General features: G+C 44.8%; 1 protein-coding gene across 1 annotated transcript in view; it reads right to left on the reverse strand.

Moving 5' to 3' along the window:
* DOCK5 (dedicator of cytokinesis 5) overlaps positions 1 to 22,039 on the reverse strand; it is a 169,138-nt gene extending 147,099 nt beyond the window's left edge. The window contains exon 1 of the mRNA XM_069484838.1: positions 21,969 to 22,039. Coding sequence (XP_069340939.1) covers positions 21,969 to 22,011 — 43 coding nt within the window. The 5' untranslated portion in view covers positions 22,012 to 22,039. The remainder of the gene's footprint in view (positions 1 to 21,968) is intronic.
* Between the last annotated feature and the right edge of the window lie 1,524 nt (positions 22,040 to 23,563).

The raw sequence follows: 23,563 nt of genomic DNA on the forward strand, positions 1-23,563 counted from the left end.
AAGCTGGGATCCTTGAGTCCCCAGCCATTTGTAAACTCCCTAAAATTGTCCTCTACACACATGTGTACCATTTTCTGCGGCAAGAATCCATAGCTTTCATGAGAGTCTCAAAGGAGCTTTATGTCTCAAGCAAAAAGTTAAGATCCTCTGGGCAAAATCTTTCATTATAGATGAAGAAAACCATAGTTTCCCCCAAAGAACAAAGAGCTGGTGAGTGAGGAGAGTTCGAAGCAGAATCCACGTTTGCTGATGCCTGTGTGGTCTCTTCCCTCTGCCCCGCCCCCCACAGTGTTCACTTACTGAGAGAGACGTCCCTTCCCCCGCATGGCCAGAATGGACCATGGACTGGGCCCCTGGTCTCCCAGAAAAGCCACCTCATTGTGGGTCTGGCTGAGCCTCGGGCAAAAACAGCCATGCATGACCTTGCCCTTCCTAACAATTTAATTATTCACAAATTTGCGTGTGGTGAGAGCATCAGACAGAGAGGAAGGCACAAATCTGCCCTCGGCCCCTTTCAAATGGCATTTCACATTAATGCGGTACACCCAGGACATCTTCACAGCCCCTCCCTCGCCAGATGCCCTCCGCAAATAAAGAACTCATTTTCCTTCCCTGCTGCTAATGGCTCCAATTTTCTTGTGATTTTTCCTATAATGGTAAGTGCCAACGAAATAGCAGCCCACCACATGTCCGACTGGCTTTGCTTTCAACATCATGAATTCCAAACCGGCTCTGCTGGAATGAAAAAGAATGAAAAAATAATATTCACGAGCCATCTGGGAAGAGTACAGGGAGGGAGGGAGGGAAGGCAAAGAAGTGCAGATCTGGGGCGTATTTTAACCTCAGTCAGAAGCACATAATTTGTCCCCTGCTCCTAGGAAATTTGCTGCACAGACGTATCTCAAAGAAACTGCGGGTTCAGGTTCAGACCACCACGATAAAACAAATATTGCAATAAAAGAAGTCACACAAGTTTTTCGATTTCCCAGTGCCTATAAAAATTATGTTTATCCTCTAGTCAATTGTCTAAAAAAATGTCTAAGAAAAGTATGTACCTTAAGCAAAAAATATTTTATTGCTAAAAAATGTTAACAATCATCTGAGCCTTCAGCGAATCATCATCTTTTTGCTGGGGGAGGGTCTTGGCTCGATGTTGGTGGCTGCTGACTGATCCAGGTGGCGGCTGCTGAAGGTTGGGGTGTCTGTGACAATTTCTTAAAATGAGACAACCATGAAGTTTGCCACTTCTATTGACTCTTCCTCTCATGAAAGATTTCTCTGTAGCATGTGATGCTGTTTGATAGCATTTTACCCACAGTAGAACTTCTTTCAAAACTGGAGTCAATTCTCTCAAACCGTGCCGCTGCTTTATCAATTAAGTTTATGGAATGTTCTAAATCCTCGGTTGTCATTTCAACAATGTTCACAGCATCTTCACATAGATTCCATCTCAAGAAACTACTTTCTCTGCTCATCCATAAGAAGCAAATTCTCATCCACTCCTCGAGTTTTATCATGAGACTGGAGCAATTCAGCCACATCTTCAGGCTCCACTTCTCATTCTAGTTCTCTTGCCATTTCTATCACATCTGCAGTTACTTCTTCCCCTGAGTCTTGAACCCCTCACAGTTATCCATAAGGGCTGGAATCAACTTCTTCTGAACTGTTAATGTTGATATTTTGACCTTGGGCCATGAATCGCCAAAGTTCTTAAGGACATCTAAAATGGTGAATCCTTTCCAGAATTTTTTCAGTATACTGCGTCCAGATCCATCAGAGGAATCACTATCCATGGCAGCCATAGCCTTATGAAATGTATTTGTTAAATGAGACTTGAAAGTCAAAATGAGTCCTTGATCCATGGGCTGCAGAATGGATGTTATGTCTTCAGGCATGAAAACAACATTAATCTCCTTGCACTTCCCCGTCAGCGCTCTTGTGTGACCAGGTGCATTGTCAATGAGCAATAGTAATATTTTGAAAGAAATCACTAGGCTTAAAATACACAGTGAACCATGCTGTCAACAGATGTGCCGTCACCCAGACATTATTGTTCCATCTCTAGAACACAGGCAGAGTAGATTTTAACATAATTCTTAAGGACGCTAGGATTCTTGCAGTGGTCAATGAGCACTGGCTTCAACTTAAAGTCACCAGCTACGTTAGCCCCTAACAAGAGCGTCAGCCCATCCTTTGAAGCTCTGAAGCCAGGCATTGATTTCTTTCTAGCTATGAAGGTCCTAGATGGCATTTTTTTCCAATAGAAGGCTGTTTCGTCTCTACTGAAAATCTGCTGTTAGTGCAGCCACCTTCAACAATGATGTTAGCTGGATTTTCTGGACAACTCGCTGCAGCTTCTACTTCATCACTTCCTGCTTCACCTTACTTTTATGCTACGGAAACACTTTATTTCCTTAAACCTCATGAACCGACCTCTGCTAGCATCCAACTTTTCTCCTGCAGCTTCCTCACCTCTCTCAGCCTTCGTAGAATTGAAGAGAGTTAGGGCCTTGCTGTGGATTAGGCTTTGGCTTAAGGGAATGCTGTGGCTGCTTTGATCTTCGATCCAGACCACGAAAACTTTCTCCGTATCAGCAATAAGGCTGCTTCCCTTTCTTACCATACGTGTGCTCACTGGAGTAGCACTTCTAATTTCCTTTAAGAACTTTTGCTTTGCACTCACGACGTAGCTAACTGTTTAGCACAAGAGGCCCAGCTCTCAGCCTTTCCCAGCTTTCGACATGCCTTCCTCACTACGCTTAATTATGTCTAGCTTTTAATTTAAAATGAGACATGTGACTCTTCCTCTCCCTTGAACACTTGGAGGCTACTGTGAGGTTATTAAATGGCCTGATTTCAATGCTGTTATGTCTCAGGGAGCAGGGAGGCCCGGGGAGAGGGAGAGAGACAGGGGAAGGGCCAGCCCATGGAGCAGTCAGGACACACACGACATTCACTGATTAAGTCAGCTGGGCACGGTTCATGACACCCCAAAACAATTACAATAGTAACATCAATGATCACTGATCGGAGAGCACCACTGCATATATAATAAGAAGAAAGTTTTGCAATATTGTGAGAATTACCAAAATGTCACTCAGAAAGACACAGTGAGCCCATGCTGCTAAAAAAATGCCAACTATACAGTTGCTCAATGCAGGGTTGCCACACACCTTTAATTTACATTATTTTAAAAATGCCACAGTATCTATAAAGCACAATCAAGTGAAGCACAATAAAACAAGGCATGCCTGTATTCACAGAAAGCTCTGCAAAGTACCCTGAGGTCCCACATCAACTTCTTCAGTTAGGCCATTATATTGCAAGGCACAGAGACCCACTCAAGCCAGATAGGGGGTGTCTGAGACTTGGAACTGGGAAGCTGCTAAGAGGAAGGGCCACTCTAGGGCTGGAAGCCCGCCTCTCCCACAGGCTGTGGGGTCTCTCCGCATCTGCTCCCTTCTGTCAGTCGGTTTCCTCATGGTTTTCCATTCATAATGTTGCAAACAGATGACTTCAGTTTGCTAACTCAGCACTCTCAAATGGCACCCTCTTAGCTTTTCCCTCTGTGGCAGAAACGTACCAGGGAGGGAATGTGATTGACTATTTCTCTGTTGCCAAACCATACGTCACTGCCTATGCAATGGCCTCCCTAGAGTGGTGTGCCCACCAGTGGACCAATCCGCGATGGCCGTGGGAGTCTCATATGGTGTAAAACAAGGCCACCTAGGCCTTCCCTGGATCTACCACAGAGCCTGTGGACAGACGGGTACAGTAACTAGTTGTCATATAGGAACTAACCTGGGTTTTTCATAGTATGCTGCAGCAAAGGTGCATGGTTTGCAAGGGCCAACCATTACATTTTCAGAAACCCCAGGAGCTACTTGTTAATCCACTGCTAGTCTGAAATTGGCCACAGCAGGAGTGTTTACACCACAGGTATGGGAAAATGCTACAAATCAGGGCTCCCCAGCCCCCTCTGGAGAGCTGGTTTACCAGCACACCACTGCAGCATTAATGGTTAAAGAAAAAGAAAAAAAAATCAAGGTAAACAAGTCTCCCCACAATCTGACACAATCTGTATCATTTCCCTCTTTTCCCCTTCACCCACCCTTTGGCTCCAGCCAGAATGGGCAACTTCCTCAATAGCCACTTGCCACAAACACCTGCTTTGCAGCCAGTGCTCATGCCGAACTGTATCCCCAGCCTCCCCCAACCTGAATGTCCATCTCCATGAAGTTCAACTTCTTCCCTGAAGCCTCAAGTCCCTCCATGAGAATAACCTCCATTTCCCTAAATTCCCAGAACCCCAAATGTACTTTTTTGCAACTCGTTTCACGTTCAGCCTTCCTTTTGCTATAGTTATTATATTTATGGCTTTATACTTTGGAGTCTTTTAATTCATTATCAACTTCCCATGAACAGAATCTATGCCCGCTTCTCTGAATCTCCAAGGGCTGAGTGTACATCTGGTCCTCAGTTAGATACCTGGTAAATACATCATGAACAAACCCAGAAAACTTATTTCCACAAGTCTCCAGTAACACCTTTCTCCCTCCCCTTTCTGCTCCTACAATTCCAGACCTGCTAACTCATGAGGTCCCCAGCTGACGTGAGCCCTGACAACTGAATCAGCAGCAACGGGCTTCAAGACCGGAAGGCTGCTAAAGGCGTATCTGATGTGTGTCTGATTTACTTTCATTAGATCCAAATGCCTGTAAAAGAGGACAGTCGGGGATTGAACTACAGAGATTAAGCTTTGATCTGGCAACAGCAGTTTCATACTTCAAATCGTGCTCAACCCCCTGTGTCTCTGGCGGCTCAGACGGCCGTAGCAAAATACCACAAACTGCACAGCTTAAATGACAAATTTAATTTTTCACAGCTCTGGAAGCTACACGTCCAAGACCAGGGTGCCAGCATGGTCAGTTTCTGGTGAGGGCTCCCTTCTTGGCTTGCAGACAGCCACCTTCTCGCTGTGTCCTCACATGAGCAAGCTCTCTGGTGTCTCTTCTTATGAGGGCACTAAACCCCTCACGAAGGCCCCACCTCCAAATACGATCACACTGGGGGCTAGGGCTTCTACATAGGAATTTTAGGGGGTCCTAATTTAGTCCATAGCACCCTGTTAAAACCGATCTCCCTTTAAATACTTCGGGAAAGATGACTCAGAGGTTTGGGGAAATCTCAGAACTGGAAACCAGATGCACAAGATCACAAGTTCAGCATCAAGTGGAGAAAATTAGTTCTTTACATACAGATCACTTCATCAGCCTGCAGAGTACATGAAGCCACCAAGAAGTTGGAAGGAAAACTACTGGACTATAGTGGCATGTGAAGAAAATGCAGCCGTCAGGTACTGGGGTTCTTTGCACAAAGCCTCCTGAGTAAATCTTCAGGCAGAAAGTCCAACGGCACGTCAACTTTAGATCTTGACATTTTTGGTCCATCAATGTGGCCTTATGGGCACTACTTAGTTCATTTGCAGCAGTTTTCAAACACTGAAAACTCTTCACACTTAGAGTCCGGCAGGTAACAGAAAATATCATCTCTTGTTTTACAGATGGAAAAACTAAAGTAAAGAGAGTCAAGCCCCTTGATTGTGCCTATAACACAGACTAAAATACAAACCCAACTTCCTAATCCTGGTATTGATACTTCCCTGTTAGTTTCAATTCATGCCTCATCCCGCTAAACCCTAAATGTCCCAGAATATAAAAACAAATGACCTTTATGAAGTCGATAATTCCTGAAGCTTAATCCAAACACATGTTGTGAAAAACTGGCACAGAATTCTCAGAACCAAGGCAGACCAAAGAACAAGGTAAAGTGACTGCTCCTACAAGAAAAACAAACAAAACTCTCTAATCTGCCAAAACTATAAAACCCCGTCACTCCAAGCTGCTGATAAATGCAAGAAGATAAAGACACATCAGACGGCGGTGGAACACGTTTCATTTTAGATATTTCCATTCCCTTCACCTGTCATTTCTTGATAGGAGCAGTTTTAGGAAGACAGGACCACAGAGATGCTGTACTTTTCCTAAGGTGTTTTAACTATTTGCTAATGCCTCCCCAACATGGAATTTTACCCCCAGGACCTAAAAGAAATCAAACCAAAAGTAAAGAGAAAAAGAGAGCAAATGAAAGGAAAAATCCATGTGTCCATATATCCTCCCTAAGAGACTTCCATCTATTCTTTAAAAATTTACATTTCTGGGCAACAAATGAGGAGCTCTCTTTTTTGCTGGCCTAAAATCTGCCCTTGTGTCACTGCATTAAATCAGAATCAAAATGCCACCAAAGGAGAAAGTGAGAGGGTTATGGTTTGCTTCACAGAGTGAGCTATTTGCTTTTGAAATAAGTCATGTTGTCAAAATCTGAACTGAGCAAGCAAACCCATATCTAATTCAGGAACGAAAATATAAGAGACAGATTCAAAATTTCCAAGGCTCTTGGCTTACTTAGATCAGAGCTCAAACATGAAAAGAATTCTTCTACAGACTCGAACCGTTTCTGAATTTGTGAGCTTACGGGTAGACCTCCCTGAAGCACTCAAACAATTTGAAAACAATCTTGAGTAGCAATCCTGATGCTGCCAAAGATGAACTAGATGCCAACCTCTCCCAAGGCATGTGAGGGTCTTCTGAAAAATGGTTCTGGGGTATTCTATATGCAAACAACTCTTTGACTCAAGCAGGCATCAGGTTTTGTTTTTTGTTTGTTTGTTTGTTTGTTTGTTTGTTTGTTTTTGAGGCAGGCTTACAGGCCCCTAAGATCATCATTCAGGATTCTGTCCTCAATGGATTCCTACCTTCAGATTCTATGACAGTCTGGGTGGCAGGACCAGAAATGACTGGTGTCGAACTACTGGTCACAAATGTCTGAGTTCCCAAGGCTGGAAGTGTCTTTTGTGGCACTCTAACATGCCAAACAGAAGGACACCAGCTCGTAAGAAGCCCTGCCTACTTTCTTTGCACATTCTATACGTTCTTTGCATTATACAGCAGTCCTCCCTTATCCATGGTTTCACTTCCCAGGGTTTCAGTTATCCGCAGTCAACCTCAGTCCAAAAACACTGAGTGGAAAATTCCAGAAATAAACAATTCATAAGTTTCAAATTGTGTACCATCCTTTGGAGCGTGATGAAATCTTGTGCCAACCTGCTCCATCCTGCTGGGACATGCATCCTTCCTTTGTCCAGCAGACCCATGCTGCGGAAGCTCCCCGCCCGTTAGTCACTTAGGAGCTGGCTCGGTGATCAGACTGGCTGCTGCAGTATCACAGGGCTTATGCTCAAGTCACCCTTATTTTACTTAATAAGGGCCCCAAAGCGCAAGAGTATTGATGCTGGCATACTGTTATAATTGTTCTATTTTATTATTAGTTATTGTGGTTAATGTCTTATTGTGTCTAACTTATAAATTAAATTTTGTCATAGGTATGTATAGGAAAAAACATAGCGTCCATAGGGTCTGGTACTATCCTTGGTTTCAGGCATCCAGTGGAGGTCTTGGACTGCATCCCCTCAAAAGAAGGGGGACTACTGTATAATACGACCACCCAGTGGGCGCTAGAACATAGAAGGTGCCGGGCGAATGTGGGCTTCCTCAGAGCAGTAAGTAGGTCAGCCAGAGAGAGTGGGGATTCACACTCAAGTTGGTGTGACTCAAAACATCCATGCTAATTTGTTGTCTGTAGATGCATTCATTCATACGTCTTAGGATCCCAGACTGTTCTGAGCCAGTGAGTGAGTACCACCCGGAAAACACAGGACCAGAAAGCAAAGGTCCCGTCATCCAGAGTCCCTGGAGTTCAAACATTTTTCAGGAAGATTCTTATAAGGTCAGGCCATTTCTGGCCGTAAGGCCTTAAAATCAGGAATATACTCAACTCTAGACTGGACCTTGGAGGACAGGTTCAGAGCCAATCAATATTAACTACTTAGTAATCAACCCGTTCTGCAAACAAGGACACCTAACTGCCAGGTTAACGTACCGTCAGGCAAACTTTCAGATAACGACTGCGTACTGCCCACTGTACCAGGAAGTGAGCTCCTTTTAATCCTACCTTCTCACTTGGCTTAGAGCCTTATATGACTTCACAAAGGCAAAGAGTAACAAAAGTTAATAGATCTGGATTTCATAAATCCCAGCGACAAGGAGCTACTGTCCAAAACTTCACTCTGCAGCCAACGGTTCTTATATCTGCCCCAACAACTCTGATTTCAAGCATGGCTTGCCCACACCGCACACAGTCTGCAGGACTGAAAGGAGTAACCAGGGTCTAATGTTAGCTTAACTTGTGGCACTGAACAAATCAACATCTATGTCTCAATATTCTTCCAGAACTCAGACACATTTTTTAAAAAGTGTATAATACTAGCGATACGGTTAGACTATAGAAATAATTATATGTAAGTGTTCCAGTTCATTATTGAAATACTTTATTTTATGTAATGCAAGACCAAGTGTTGCATATGCCACAGGACTACCCATTACCTTATGAAAATAAGACAATTACATCATACTTTCCTGCCTTCAAACAGAGAGAAGAGTCAAAGCCTGAAACGAAAGGTTTATCCACCGTGAAAGTCATTTAGATTTTTAAAACCAACAAATTAAAATTAAAATTAGTGAAATGTGACGTGATTCTACAAGTTTTAAAATTCAGGATTATAAAGAGATAAGACTAGCGTAAGCATGAAAATTCCGTTTTGCCCTTAACCAAAGCAAAATCTTTGGATTTGGTTTTTAATTATAAATCAAGAGACAGAGTGTGTCCTATGTAATTAACTTGAATGGTAGGAAGCAAAGTGTATTAAATTTCTGATGGCCATCAAGATTTATAGGAACATATACAGTTAGGCTTTTGCCAGAATATGCAAGAGTCAGCATAATCTGGGAGCTATCGTGGGAGACTTGCTTGCCAAAGCCAACCAAGACCTCTTGTGTGATTCGGGGCAAACCAACAAAATATCGTGTTTCAGTTGCTGGATCTACAAAGCAGACGTGATAACGGTGGCCTCCTTCATCTCACAAATTACATTAACAATAATAGCATTAAGTTCAATTTACTTATTTGCTTAAATTGGTAATCCATTCACATTTCGCAAACTTTAAGAGGTACAAAAATTCCACAGCAATTCTCCTTTCTACTTCTGACACTCAATCACCCATTCCAGGAAATAATCAATGAACAATTTCTTGTGTATAACTTTCAGAAACGGTCTAGCATTTCAAGTACACACAAACACCCACTTTCGTCTGTTGCATCCAGTGTCTGGAACAGTGCCCGACACGCAGTGGGTACTTCAAAAATATTTGTTTAGTGAATAAAATTAATAGTATGTGCCCTTTTTGTATCTTGCTCTTTTATTCAAATATATCTTGGAAACAGTCTATAGCAACATATATAAGAGCTGTCTCATTCTTTTTCTTTCTAAAATGTTTAAATGTAATATTCATACAGAAAAAGTACACATGCCATGTATGTATATTTCACTAAATTTTCACAAACGGAATACACCCACCTAGCCAGTACCCAGGTCAAGAAATACAACCAACATTACAAATAACCCAAACGTCCCTCAGTCCTTCCTTCCAGCACATCCACCCCCACCCCCACCCTGCAGACATCAAGGTAACCTCCATCTAACCTCTAAAAATAAAGATTAGCTTTGCCTGTATTGGCATTTATATAAAAGGGATAATACACCATATACTCTTTTGTGTTTGCATTTTTTCGCTTAGCTTGTGAGCTTGATCCATATTTCTGCATGTACATGTAAACCATGCATTCTCACTGTCCTCTGGAATTGCATTGTGTGAGAATACCACAATTTACATATCCAATAAACTGCGGATGGGCATGTGTGCAGTTTCTGATTTGGGGCTATTTTGAATAGTGTACTATGAACAGTCTTGCACAAGTATTTTCATTTCCATAAGAGTAGAACTGTTGGAAAGTTGCATGTCTAACTTTACTAGGAACTGCTTAACAGTTTTCCAAAGTGGTTGTACCAATTTACACTCCCACCAGTGCATGCCATACATTCTCGCCAACAGCTAGTATTCCTGTTTTTGTTTTGTTTTGTTTTGTTTTTCAGTTTAGTCGGTGTGGCTGTAATCATCTGGCATTGTGTTGTTTTTTTTGTTTTTTGTTTTTTTTTTTTTGAGACAGAGTCTCACTCTGTTGCCCAGGCTAGAGTGAGTGCCGTGGCGTCAGCCTAGCTCACAGCAACCTCAAACTCCTGAGCTCAAGCGATCCTCCTGTCTCAGCCTCCCGAGTAGCTGGGACTACAGGCATGCACCACCATGCCCGGCTAATTTTTTCTATATATATTTTTAGCTGTCCATATAATTTCTTTCTATTTTTAGTAGAGATGGGGTCTCGCTCTTGCTCAGGCTGGTTGGCATTGTGTTTTTATCTCCCTGATAACAGATGGAGACCAGTACCTTTCCACATGATCACTGTACATTTGGAATCATCTTTTCTGATGTGTCTATTCAAATCTTCTGCCCATTTTCCTATTGGGTAATTGTTTCTTATTGATTTGCAGACAATCTTTACATATTCTCAATATAAGGTATTGGCCAGACATGTATATTGGGAATGCTTTTTCTTCCACTTTGTGCGTTGCCCTTTTAATCTCTTCATGAACAGAAGTTCTTAATTTTAATATGACCCAGTGTAAATTATTTCTTTTAATGTTTTTTCATGTCCCTTTAAGAAATCTCTACCTATTCCAAGGTCATGAAGATATCTTATGTTTTCTTCAAAGAACTTTCACTGATGTATCTTTCATATATCTGGAATCGATTTTTATGTAGTATTAAGTAGAAGTCCAGACACATTTTTTTCAATATAAATAAGCAATTGATTCAGAACCATTTTTTTAAAAGCTCATCCTTTAAACACTGCATGATAGTGTCTTCACTGTCAGACACTTTATCCATCATTGACTCTGATTCCTTGTGTTGGCTGCGTAGTATTCCATTGTATGCATGTGCCATAAATTACTAAGTCCATCCCCAAATGATCAACACTTAAGTTTTCATGTTTTTGCTATAAATAATGCTGAAATGAATAACCTTCTCCACATATTATTCCCCATGTATAAGTATATCTGTAGGACAATCTCACAGAAATAGAACAGCTAAGTCAAATGGTACGTGCATTTTAATTGTAATCGATACTTAACAGAGCTGATAGCAATGATAATTGGATTTTTGAAACCACAATAAACTCCACAGTAATAGTATAAGATACAACACACTGTCATTTCATTTCTATCAAAGCTCCCAACATTTGTGACCCCTAGGATCCTTTTTTTGTTAAAGACAACAAATGTGTGGGCCGGGCGCGGTGGCTCACGCCTGTAATCCTAGCACTCTGGGAGGCCGAGGCGGGTGGATCGCTCGAGGTCAGGAGTTCGAGACCAGCCTGAGCAAGAGTGAGACCCCGTCTCTACTAAAAATAGAAAGAAATTATATGGACAACTAAAATATATATATACAAAAAAATTAGCCGGGCATGGTGGCACATGCCTGTAGTCCCAGCTACTCGGGAGGCTGAGGCAGAAGGATCCCTTAAGCCCAGGAGTTTGAGGTTGCTGTGAGCTAGACTGACGCCACGGCACTCACTCTAGCCCGGGCAACAGAGTGAGACTCTGTCTCAAAAAAAAAAAAAAAAAAAAAAGATAACAAATGTGTAAACATGCTTCTAGTGTTCACTGATTGAGGAAATATATGTAACCCTGTAAGTTCACAGAAACTATGCCTCAGAATCCTGCAAAATAGAAACTAACAATCTAAAACAAATCATGCTGCCACAATTTGATATACAGGCCTGCTGTGCTTAGCATAAAGAGCAAGGGCAACTTGCTATAATACTTACTTCTGTTCTGAAGGGAACTCGAGGCCCAGCCAGAGTGCCTCTGATACCAGGCAGACAGATAATGCCCTATTTCAGGGTGAGTTTGCTACAGAAGGAGAATGACAGTGGCTGTCTCTGCATGAGCTGAGGCTGCACCTCATCCTCTAGGTGAAAGCTGTCCACCCCCAACAAAGAGAAACAGAGCAGGATAAGGAAATGCCTTACACAAACTTCTCCTGAGTTAGTCTTCAGAACGTGGCATCCTCATTTTGTTTGAAATACAGGCCTTAAAAAAAATTCAAATGTCCTCTCATTTCCAGGTCACTATTACCATCCTTTATTATCAATACATGCTCCTTCCTTCCCCCCCCAACACTTTGCAAAACACAGTGACATCCGTTCTCAATGGCGCCTGTGACCTGGTGACAATGCGAAATTATTTACTCATTTGGCAACTGATGATATCACGTCACTATCACCCTGCTAAGGACCGAAACCACATGAGAAGTCAGTGGCTAAACCGTGGAACCCACGATGGGACTTCCACTCTGCAGCTCCAACCTCCCAAGACACACTTCCTTCCCAGAACGCTTCAAAAAGGGAAGATGTTTTCTGGATCTTATTTATAACAAAACCTCCACCTGGAGGGGAAAAAAAAAAAAATCCAAGGAGACCCGGGCATTTTCCCTTTAGGATTGAAGAGGGGAGAATTTACTCTCCAGAACCTTTAAGATCTGATAAAGGAAACCTGTTCTCTCCGGAGCTATAAAGAGAAAGGGCTAGAAGACAAGTTGAAACAAAAATTTGCTACTAGCTGTGTGATGTTAGATAAGTCACTTGATGCCTTGGGGGCTTTTTTCTTCTATAAAACGAGGGTGTTAGCCAAGAGGTGCTGCTTACATACTTGAGCTCTTAATATCTTCTGATTCTACACACAAAAGGGCAACACTGTTAGATTTTTACAACTTAGTCTTATAACTAACTGGTCGTGGGCAGGAAAGACTGGGGCCTGAGAGCCATGTCATCCCCGGCTCCAAGAAAGTACAATCAAATACAGCCCATCCTGGCGCAGATACACAGGTAGGATGCGTTCTTACTCACCTTGGCTGAGTCAGCAGAGCTATTTCCAAGAGGGAATTAATTTCTACTGCAATTTCCTTCCCCCAAGTTGTTTTAAAAGACAAAGAGTCAATACCCAGGATGCTTAGACAGGGCATCTCTGGGGTCCAAATATCATCTGATGTGGGCAGTCACAGAGTTCAACTGGGTGTGAATGTCAGGGCCAATGGCATGAGTAAGAAAAGGTGAAAACGACCGTGAACCCATTTGAACAGCGGTGGCTCTGCAATGGCACAGAGCTTTGCAAAACACAAAGCCCACTTTTGTCTCTCGCTCAGGAAGTGGCTGCCAGCATCCAGACAATCGTTTGAGTGAGCCCCGACTGCCGGCCCAGGCTCCGAGAGGACATGTCCTGAACATCGCTCGGAAAAATACAATTAAAATGCTCATCCACAGCTCTGCCCCAAAATAATTTCTGAAAAACACTTTCCTAATGCTTAACAATAAAAACTTCATTATTCCTGAGGTATGCTGGAGGCTAATTACACAATGTCAAAGGACTCCCAAAGGATTTATTATGTCCTTTAATGTCCACAGAGATCAGGCATATTATGGGTGGTTCTACCTATTTGATGAAGGAGAAAACTATTTTTCCCTTCATTGAAATATTTACTGAAGAACAAACTATGTGGCCTTAAGTTCCTGGACCACAGAGTTACGGGTTTCATTTCATTACAGCTCATTCCAAAGTTCTGGATCATTCCTTTTATTCTTTCAAAAGTACTAAAATCTTTTATATGCACCGGGTTATAATGATAATGTTACTGTGTTGAGTCTTGCTGGAAATAAGCTAGAAGTTGGAAAAATTTTGCTTTATGGGAAAACTCATTGCAGTAAGACCTGATCCCTTATCCCACGAGCTGCACTGGGCTGCCTCTTAATATTTAGATGAGAAGAAAACACACATTAAGTTTTCAGAAAGCATGATGGCTACACTGCAGCTATGACCACAACAAAAATTCAGAAAAACTAGTTTTTGAGTAACTACTACCTTTGCTTCGATGCCCCTTGCCAGCTCTCTAAATTATTTTTTCTTCTCCACATTCCTTGTGACCTCTTAGATTTTTTTCTTTCATTACCCAGTGTACAGTATATATGCTCTTGCTGTAAGGCATCCCGACCCCTTTTCTGGAAATGGGAAGTAACCGACGAATCTGAATGTCTTGTTCCCTCCGTTAGACTGCACCCTCTTTCCTTCCCGACTCGTGCTCAGCGCAGCACCAGTGCAATGACTCAGAACCGCCTAAACCCCGCTCACCACTATGGTCAAGCTTTTTCTTTCCATGCAGCCAACTCTACAATGCCCCTTCCTTCGTGAAGCCTCCACAAATAATGAGAAACAAAAAGAGCAAATCCCCGGGCCATTGTTCCCATCTAATGAAGCAGCACTTACGATTTCAATTCCTCTCCCACCCCACAGTGTTCACACAATAGTTTGCTTAAACAGTTTATTACTCTATTATTTAAATGTTTCATCTTCTCCTCCTGCCTTTAATGTCACCTCATGGGAGGCACAAACAGAGCAGTATCTTCCAAGTGTGGGCAAAATCGCTCTCATGGTAGGCAAGACAAATGTGGGTAGACGGGCCCAGCGTGCCTTTATTCACTGAGCACGTATCTGCTGAGTGCACACTAGGAGCCAGGTGTGTTCCTGGGGCTGGGGCATGCTGATGACAAAGAGAGTTGCTGTCCTCAAAACTTCACACTCCAGTACCGGAGACAGACAGTAAACACTAACAAATAAATAAAGGGACAGGGCTGGACATTCCAAGGCGTGGGCAAGGACACTGGTACCATTTAGCTAGGGTTCTTGGAGAAGCCTCTAAGGAGGGATTATTTGAAGAAAGACCTGAATAATCCAGGAGAACTGGACATTTTAAGATGTGGGGAAGCACATTCCACAAGAGGGTGGAGGTGGTGCCAAGGCCCTGAGTCAAACTGAGCTTGGCTAGCGGGAAAAACAGAAATAAAGCCAGTGTGGCTGGAATGCAGGGAGGGAAAAGAGGTCAGGAGATGATCTGACCATGCAGGGCCTTGCAGGCCATGAGCAGGAGCTTCAGTGTCGTCCTGACTACAACGGGAAAGCACGGGGGGTATAAGCAGGGAAGTGGCAATGTCCGGTTTTTGCCTTTAAAAAGTTCCTCCGGCTACTGTTTGGAGAATGACTTCAAGAGGACGAGGGTAAGAACAGTTAGAAGGCTGCTGCCGCTGCCTTGCGGGAGGTGACTTGAGCTAGTGTTGACAAGGACGCATCAGGGACAGTAAGAGTGGTGCTTTGGGGATCTATTTGGAGTAGGACAGAGATAGACTGAACTGGAGGACAGATTGAATGTGGATGACTCCTTCCTAGTTTTTGCCTGAGCCACTGGACAGAGATGACGGAACCGGAGAAGGTGCAGGCGTGGGGTTAGCAAGGATCAAAACTGCTCTGGAAGCAGGAACTGCCCATTAGGGAGCCAATGAGAGCTGCCCGGTTCACAGCTGGCCGGGACCAGGCAGCACAGGGAAGAGCGCTGAGCTGGAACTAGGAAGTGGGAGCAGTCGGCAAACTGATGGGAGTTAGAGCCAGGGGGTGAGATCACTTGGTGGCAGGTAGATAAAAAGGCACAGAGGCCAGCCCAGGGTATGACAAGATCTAAAGGTCTGGCAGAGGAGGAGGAGGGCACGAGGAGGAGGAAGGGTGGGGACACGGGAGGAAAACCACAGAGAGATGGGATCAGAAGCCCGGAGAAGAAAGTATTTCAAGAAGGAAATGGTCAACTGCATCAAATCTGTGGGAAAAAGAACACAGGTGGAAAGAAAAGTGCTTCTATTTTCAATTCTCTTTTTAGCTAACTACCGTAGATCCTCATTATTCACTAATTCCTTATTTGTGAATTTGCCTACTCACTAAACTTTATTTGTAACCCCAAAATCAATACTCCTGATGACGCACAAGTTCCCAGCTGAGGCCAAACAAGGTGACATTCCCGTTCCACATCCTTGTTTCAGCTCTCCTGCTGTAAACAAGCATCTTTTTTGGGGTCTATTTACCACCACATTTTTCTCATTTTTGTGCTTTTTTTTGGTGATTTTGCTATTAATAGGCCCCCCACGGGTAGTGCTGAAGTGCTAACATTCTTGAGCGCAGAAGAGCTGTGAGGTGCCTTGAGAGAAAATGCATGCATCAGATAAGCTTCCTGCAGGCATGAGTTACACAGCTGTTGGCCATGAGTTCAGAGTTAATGAATCAACTATATATATATACATATATATAGTATCTTAAAATAGAAACACATAAAGTTATGTGCCCCTCTGTGAGCAAAGGCTCACAGGAACCTAACCCTGCATTTCCCCTAGGAGCAATGGCTCAGTATTCACCAACTCAGCACTTGCTGAGACTTTATAGAAAAGAACTACCACAAATAATGAGAAGTGATACTGTATCAAAGATTCAAGTGAGCACCAGTTTCCTCGGGCTTTAGCATTGACGAGGCAACAGCATCTAGCCAGAATCCAATACACCACTCTTACATTTGTTGCCTTCATTTTTATAGCTGCTTCTTTCTCTGGCAAGTGGTAGTAGGAATATAGTAAGGCTTTCTTTTTCAATAATTGTTTAAGTGAAAAAAGACAACGAGCAGGCAACGTAAAATTCCATAGAAAATGAAACGGGCATGACATGGCAAAGGGTGTGGCACTAGCCACGAAGCTGCTACACAGCAGTGCCTGCACGTGGCAAAAACCAAGAGGACCGATGAACAGCAGAGTTTGGGAAACAACACAGGCTAAAGACTTTTAGTCTCTCTGTCTATGATTACATGGCCATGCATGAGAAACTTATCTTCTGTGAACCTCCTTTTTCCCTATCTGGAAAAGGGGACAACAGCATCTCACAGCACTACCTCAATGATTTAATGGAGTAACATGTAAAGCAGTTTTTGAGAACCCCCGAGGACTTTCCATCTATATGGATTCCATCTATCAGTATTTATCATCTCAGAAGTTCAAATTGAGGCATTTATAAAATATTTTTTAAAGGGGCCGGGGGTTGTGAGGAAGAGTGTTCAGTTGCCTTGTTTTTTGTTATTGTTGTTGCTGAAACAGAGTCTCACTCTGTCGCCCTGGGTAGAGTACAGTGGTGTCATCATAGCTCACAGCAACCTCCAACTCCTGGGCTCTTAGCAATCCTTCTACCTCAACCTCCCGGGTAGCTGGGACTACAGGCAAGCACCACCACACCCGGCTGTTTTTTTTTTTTTTTTTTCTTTCTTTCTTTCTTTCTTTATGGTAGAGATGGGGTCTCAACTGTTGCTCAGGCTGGTCATGAGCTCCTGACCTCGAGTGCTCCTCCAGCCTCCGCCCCCCCAGAGTGCTAGGATTATAGGTGGGGACCACCAGGCCCTGACAAATATTTATTTCTTAACTAATTTAAAATAACTATAATAAACCCAATACATGTTAGCAAAAATATATCTTTTTAATGAACAAAACTATTTTTTCAAACAAAAACACTCCTAAGAATGGCACTGTTTTGCGTATTTGTAGATCTCTTTAATGTCTGGCTTCAGCCAGCTAGATTTTTATACCTATTTCTACATTCAATCCGTTGCCACGTCACACTTCACACAGCCTCTGGAAAACGCCACTGTATACTCATGAGACAAGGAGAATGTAAATAGGCCAATAACATCTTAGTATTATCGCAAAAAAAAGTTTTAATTGCATGGACACCCCCTGGAAAGTGTCACTAAGACCCCCACGTGCATACTGAAATAAAGGGTTCAGAATTGCACCCCACAAGGTAAGTTCTTAATGCATATTAAATTCTCTTTTCCTTTTATTTTTAGCCTCAGTGTTGTTAAAATATGAACACATCGAGGCAAAGGCTTCTTCGGGTCATTATAATTGTATAATACCTAGCACAGGGTCACGTGTAGAGAGGTGGCCAGCAAGTGTTACAATTGTTGCTCAGATGCCTCTGTAACTAATTAGCTGTGTGACTGTCAGACAAGCATTCTTAATCTATGTTCAAATTCAGAGGATCCATGAACATGAATAGGAAAAAAAGTTACATCTCTATTTTCTGACCCTAAGCATTTACTTTAATTACTTAATTTAGGCAATAAACCACAGTTGAACTAATAGCACCTGAGATATTGTCACCAACAGAAACCACAGGTATTCTCATATCATATTATGGTTATTGCAAATATCTCGAACAACCATATATGCTCATCACTAATTCAAAATGATGGTAGTTATTAGACTCCCTCCCAGCTCTACCCCGGCAGCTATAGTGTAGGGAATATGCTGTTCACAGTGAGGAAAAAGTGGGTGGGAAGTAACACACACCTGAATGCATTAACAAGAGGATCAGGAGTCTGCAGTCAACCTTAAATCAGCATTCAAGGACCTGCTCTACGCAGTTCAGTACTTTTGAGCTAATTGGGCCTAGCACAACTACACAGGTGAAGAGCGAACAGTGAAAGCTAGTATTTCCCAAAACTACCTTTTATCCCATCATAAAAATATATACAATTGCAAATCCCAACATGCAATAATGAATGACTTTGCAGGGAATCCATGATTAACCTCACCTGGGGCTGTTCTTAACATTAATGGCTTGTGTGGAAACAGGCTTAAAAATGAATGTTTTGATAATCACAGGAGTATTCTGAGTATTTATCTGTTTGCTTAAGATCTAAATAAAAGTGTTTCATACCTTCATATCCTCAAACAGCAAAACAGAAAAAAAGAATGGAAAAGAGAGAAAAAAACAAGGAAAACAAGAAAGAAAAAGGAAGAAAGAAAAACAAGTTTTCCAGGGTTCCAGGAAAGAGCACTTACCCTAAGCACTTAGCACTTCACACAGGGGTACTAAAGGGTCATAGTTTAAAGAATCTATCAGTCACTGCACTTGATGACACAGATAACACACATAAGCCAATTAGGCCCACTTAAGCTAGAGATTGGGCCAACAATGCTATGTTTAAGAACTAAGAAAGCCCAGACAGACTGCATTTCAATCCCTGTAGAAAAATCTAGGCTATGTCAGGCACAGCCAACAGTGGCACCAAGATAAAATAAGGCAGGAGAGACTGCCAGCTTCTCCAGGAACAATTCAAACCGAGACCAAAGCTCTGCAGACGCAAACTCCTCTTAGAGCCCAACAGGCAAAACCATGGCCAGCTCTAAGGCATCAAAATGCTCCAAAATGGCTTTTCTGCGGTTTCCTGCACCCAGAAACCAAATCTGACCAGCAGACACTCCAACAAGCCAATTTTCCCAATTCTATTTAAACAAGTCTGTCTATTCCACGCTTCTTTTCTCTGTAGAATATCTCTTTTTTTTTTTCACTTGCAGAGATAACGACAGACTGGAGGCTCGCACTTCCTTCATCTGACCAAACAAAATGAAACTCATGTTGGGGTGAATGAAATGCTAAAAGCCTAATGGGGGGGGAACCCTGCATTACATCACTGGAGAAATTAGCTTAGTCTGCTTTGGAATGGCACCCCACCATCAAGAACAAGTAGTTACTGAATGCACCCATATAAATACCTGGTAGACCTCTTGCGCGATAGAAATACAAAGCCGTAACTTTCTGATTCACGGAACCCGAGGCTGGCACAATGCAGAATTGCAATGAAGAGGCGTGAAGGTTTGGGAAGGTCTGGCAGATAGTAAATTGGAAGGAGGCCGTAGGAATGGAGTTGAGCCCTCAGAGAAAGGCAAGATTGTCCCCTGCAGAGGTGGGAGGGAACTCCATGGAGAGACAAGCACGATGGGAGCAAAGTCCCAAAGGAGGGATTCTCCATAATATATTGCACAACTGAGATTAGGGCAGTTTGCCTGCATTGGAGGGTTAATGAAAGAAGGCTTGAGAGAGAACGCAGGTGAAGATAGGTTGAACCAGATGAAAGGAACGTTGAGATCTGGGCTCAGTTAAGACTTTTTCCTGTAAACCAGGGGAGGCTTCCAAGCAGGGAGGCGACAGAAACAACAAACAGTTTCAGGAATAAACAAGGGAGACTTAGCTCTTCAGTTACTTTATCCTAACTATGGGTCCTTTTGTCAAATCCAGACCAATCAGAATCTTTTGCGTCTGGTGAAATAAGTGTCCCAAATTATAACCTGGGATCATTTTCCTAACACCTAGGCCCAGGAAATGCAATCCAAATATTTTTCTTGACTGAAACCACGGAACTGATTCCACTCAGGACAGAACACAGCAACTGACTCTAGAACAGGAACAAAACAAACAAACAAACAAAAAAAAACAATTAAAAAGAAAGTATCATACTCGCTCCTGTGACTATAGCAAATTTGGTTCCACATTTTTGGAACACATTTGCATTGGCGACGCCCAAGTCAATAGTTTTGGAAAAAGCTTTTACTCCTCTTAAACAAAATTAGAATTGATAACATTTGTGTAATTAGGCATCGCTAAACATACTTTCACTTAGTAGTAGTCAGTACTCCATAGTGCTCAAAAGCAAAGAAATAGATTTTATCTATTTTGGAGCATTTCACTTCCATAACTACTAGCTACTTAATTAGCTGGCACTTGATTAGGAATCCCTGTCTGAACCGTTATGACTAAATCATGACATGATGGCCTGGGGCAGAAGAAACATCTCTACTTATTTCTGAGAGCATGGACTCTAAAAGTAACTTATGGGGGAAAAATCAGTTTTTTGGATAAAAGGAAAACAAGGAATAATATTCATATGAAGGATCACAATCTAGGAATAATACAGTAAATATGACATGGTTTAAAAAAAAAAACCTGACTCATGGCTACAGAATTGAAAAGCATCTAGGTGTGTTCACAGTGTCTCTGAAACTGACATTGCCCTCAGAAAGCATTAACAGGTTCAGTGACTGTTCCCCATTAACTAGTAAAGTGAGGAAAAATAGAGACTCAGAAGGGGAGTAAAGTGAAAGATTAAATTGCAAATAGGCCAAATGAATGAACCTGAGAGGAGGTGATAAAATTCTCAACACAGTCAGCTGTGGTTATACTAAGGACTAGCCCAGGTCTAAACAGCCTGTAGTAATCGCCCCAGCTAATGGCAGAAGTCTTCCCAGTTGACTTCAACAACCTCACTCTTGGATAAAAAGTGAAAAGATCCCGGTTTTCACCTGGGTCAAACTTGCTCCCACCCCCACCCACCCTCCCCCTGTTTAGGATCCAAAGCGACACAACAAGCAATCCCTGTGCACATCCTGGGGCTCCCAGCGCAGCTGTTAGGAATGCCAAGCACCCAGCGCGGGGATTGTCACCGTTTTCTTAATAAAAATATCCTCTTCTTGTCCCCCGATGAAACTCAGGATTCAGATGGCAGCCTTATACGCTCTCCGTACACGTTCCGTTAGGGAACCAGTGTCCGCACAAACAGCCCAAGGGCCAGCCGCCCCCTCCCTGTGCCACACACTTCCTGTCCCTTCCATCACCTCCACACCACAACTTTCCCGTTCAGTTGACAACTATTACCAGGAGTCCAGTCGCCGGAGCAAAGGGGGCGGGGGACTCTCGACCCCGACTCCTCACTTAGGAGCGTCAGAGAAGATCCTACGCAGAGAAAAGCCAGCAAGCACCGCGACAATAAGCAGCATCCCACGTGCCGACCCCGGCCCGCCACCTACTCCCGAACGAAACCGCACCCGCCGCTGGGGCCCCGCGGGAGCGTCACCTTGACGTTTCCACCGTGCCGAGCGCTGGAGCTCGGGATCGGGCGCGGGATCACCGTCCCAGAGCCCAACTGCACTTTGAGCCACTCGGAGTCTCCAGTCCCCGGGTGGCTTCCCCAGCGGCGCTCCCGGGGGAGGGCTCCGATCGCCGCCGGCTTCTGGGCTGCCCGGCGGGAATCGAGCCCGGACTGCGCCCCCGAGGGCAGCGGGGCCGAGCCCCGCCGGCGTCCCCCGCCCGGCTCCGCGCAAGCGGGCAGGGCCGCTCCCGCGAACTTTGCGGTGGGGCGATCACTCACCAACCCCGTACTTCTGCCGCTTGGTCGGGATCCAGCGGGCCATGGCGGCGACCTCGCCCCGCGGCGGCGGCGGCTGCGGCGGCTACAGCTCCTCGGGCGCCGGCCGCCGCCGCTCCGCGCTGCTGCGCGCCCCGGGCTCCTCCGCCATGTTCCGGCCAACTTCGCCCGACTGCGCGGGCCGCCTCCCCGCCTCCCCGGCCCGGACGCGCTCAGGCCCGGCCCGCGCCGCCCGCGGTCACCTGCTGGGCCGGGCGGCCGCGCCGCGCTGCGCGCCCCTCCCGGCGCCGCCCCGGCCCCTCCCGCCGGCCGCGCCCTCCCCGCCGGGGCCGCCTCCGCGCCCCGAGCCGGGCTCCGCGCTCTGCCCGCCGGGGCGGCCGCGGCTCCGCCTCGCGCACTTCCCGGGAGCAGCTTCCCGGGGCGGCCGGGGTCTGGCTCCGGCTGTGTTTTGGTTGTTCCCCGCCTTCCCCACGCGGCTCACACCCCGGAGGCCGGGTCGCGGGGGCGCCCCCAGCGCCGCGCGGGAGGCGCCGGCTGCACCCAGGCGGGGCGGCCGGCGGGCGCGCAGTGCGGGCTGCGCTCCCACGGTGCGCGGGCCGGGAGCGGCGAGGAGTTGGAGTTGCCTCTCGCCCGGGCACCGCCAGTGCCTGGCACTCCGCCGGCGCGCAGTAAATATTTGTTGAATGAATGAGCATTTGACTGCTGCGTTCACCCCCTAGAGCTTGAACAGACACCGCGAGTGCCGGAAGCGACTCCAGGGCAGACATGATCTCCTGGGGCCACCGTTTAGAGCCTTGAAAGCAGGACATTTGTCTTCTGATAAATAGAGAACTGGCGCAGGCGAGGCGCGCTCCTCACAAGTACCCAATCGTCCCCTGGGGTAGCGGTCCCCAACCTTTTTGGCACAGGGGACCGGTTTCAAGAAAGACAGTTTTTCCATGGGAGGAAGGGGGGGGGGAGGTTTGGGGATGATTCAATCGCATCACATTTATTGTGCAGTCAAACCTCTCTGCTAATGACAATCTGTATTTGCAGCGGCTCATCATCCCCCCAGCTTCATCTCAGGTCATCAGGCATTAGATTCTCATAAGGAGGCGCAATCTAGATCCGTCCATGCACACTTTACAGTAGGGTTCGCGCTCCTGTGAGACTCTAATGCCACCGCTGATCTGACAGGAAGTGGAGTTTATGCGGTGATGCGAGTGATGGGGAGCGGCTGTAGATACAGATGATGCTCCCGATAGCTCGCTACCGCTCACCTCCTGCTGCGTGACCCGGTTCCTTATAGGCCACGGACCGGTACCCACCTGCGCATGAGGGTTGGGGACCCCAGCCCTAGGGGAATCCTCAGTGGGGATATTATTTAGAAAGCCCTAATTTGGAAGTCCTATATCCCAAAACACTGGGATCCCTCCCAAGCTGAGGAAATTCAGACCCTCGTGCTCAGGGAGAAAGTCCACCCCAGACCCTCCTTTTCCAGCTAGCCAGCTGGCCAGCAGCCCAGAGAGCAGAGCATCCCTGCGGAGAAGGGGCCAGGTGCATCCCTGTATTCTGGGGTCACAGACTGTATTTTATTGGCAACGATCCAAAAGTAACAA

The sequence above is a fragment of the Eulemur rufifrons genome, chromosome 12, assembly GCF_041146395.1.
Source record: "Eulemur rufifrons isolate Redbay chromosome 12, OSU_ERuf_1, whole genome shotgun sequence".
NCBI lineage: Eukaryota > Metazoa > Chordata > Mammalia > Primates > Lemuridae > Eulemur > Eulemur rufifrons.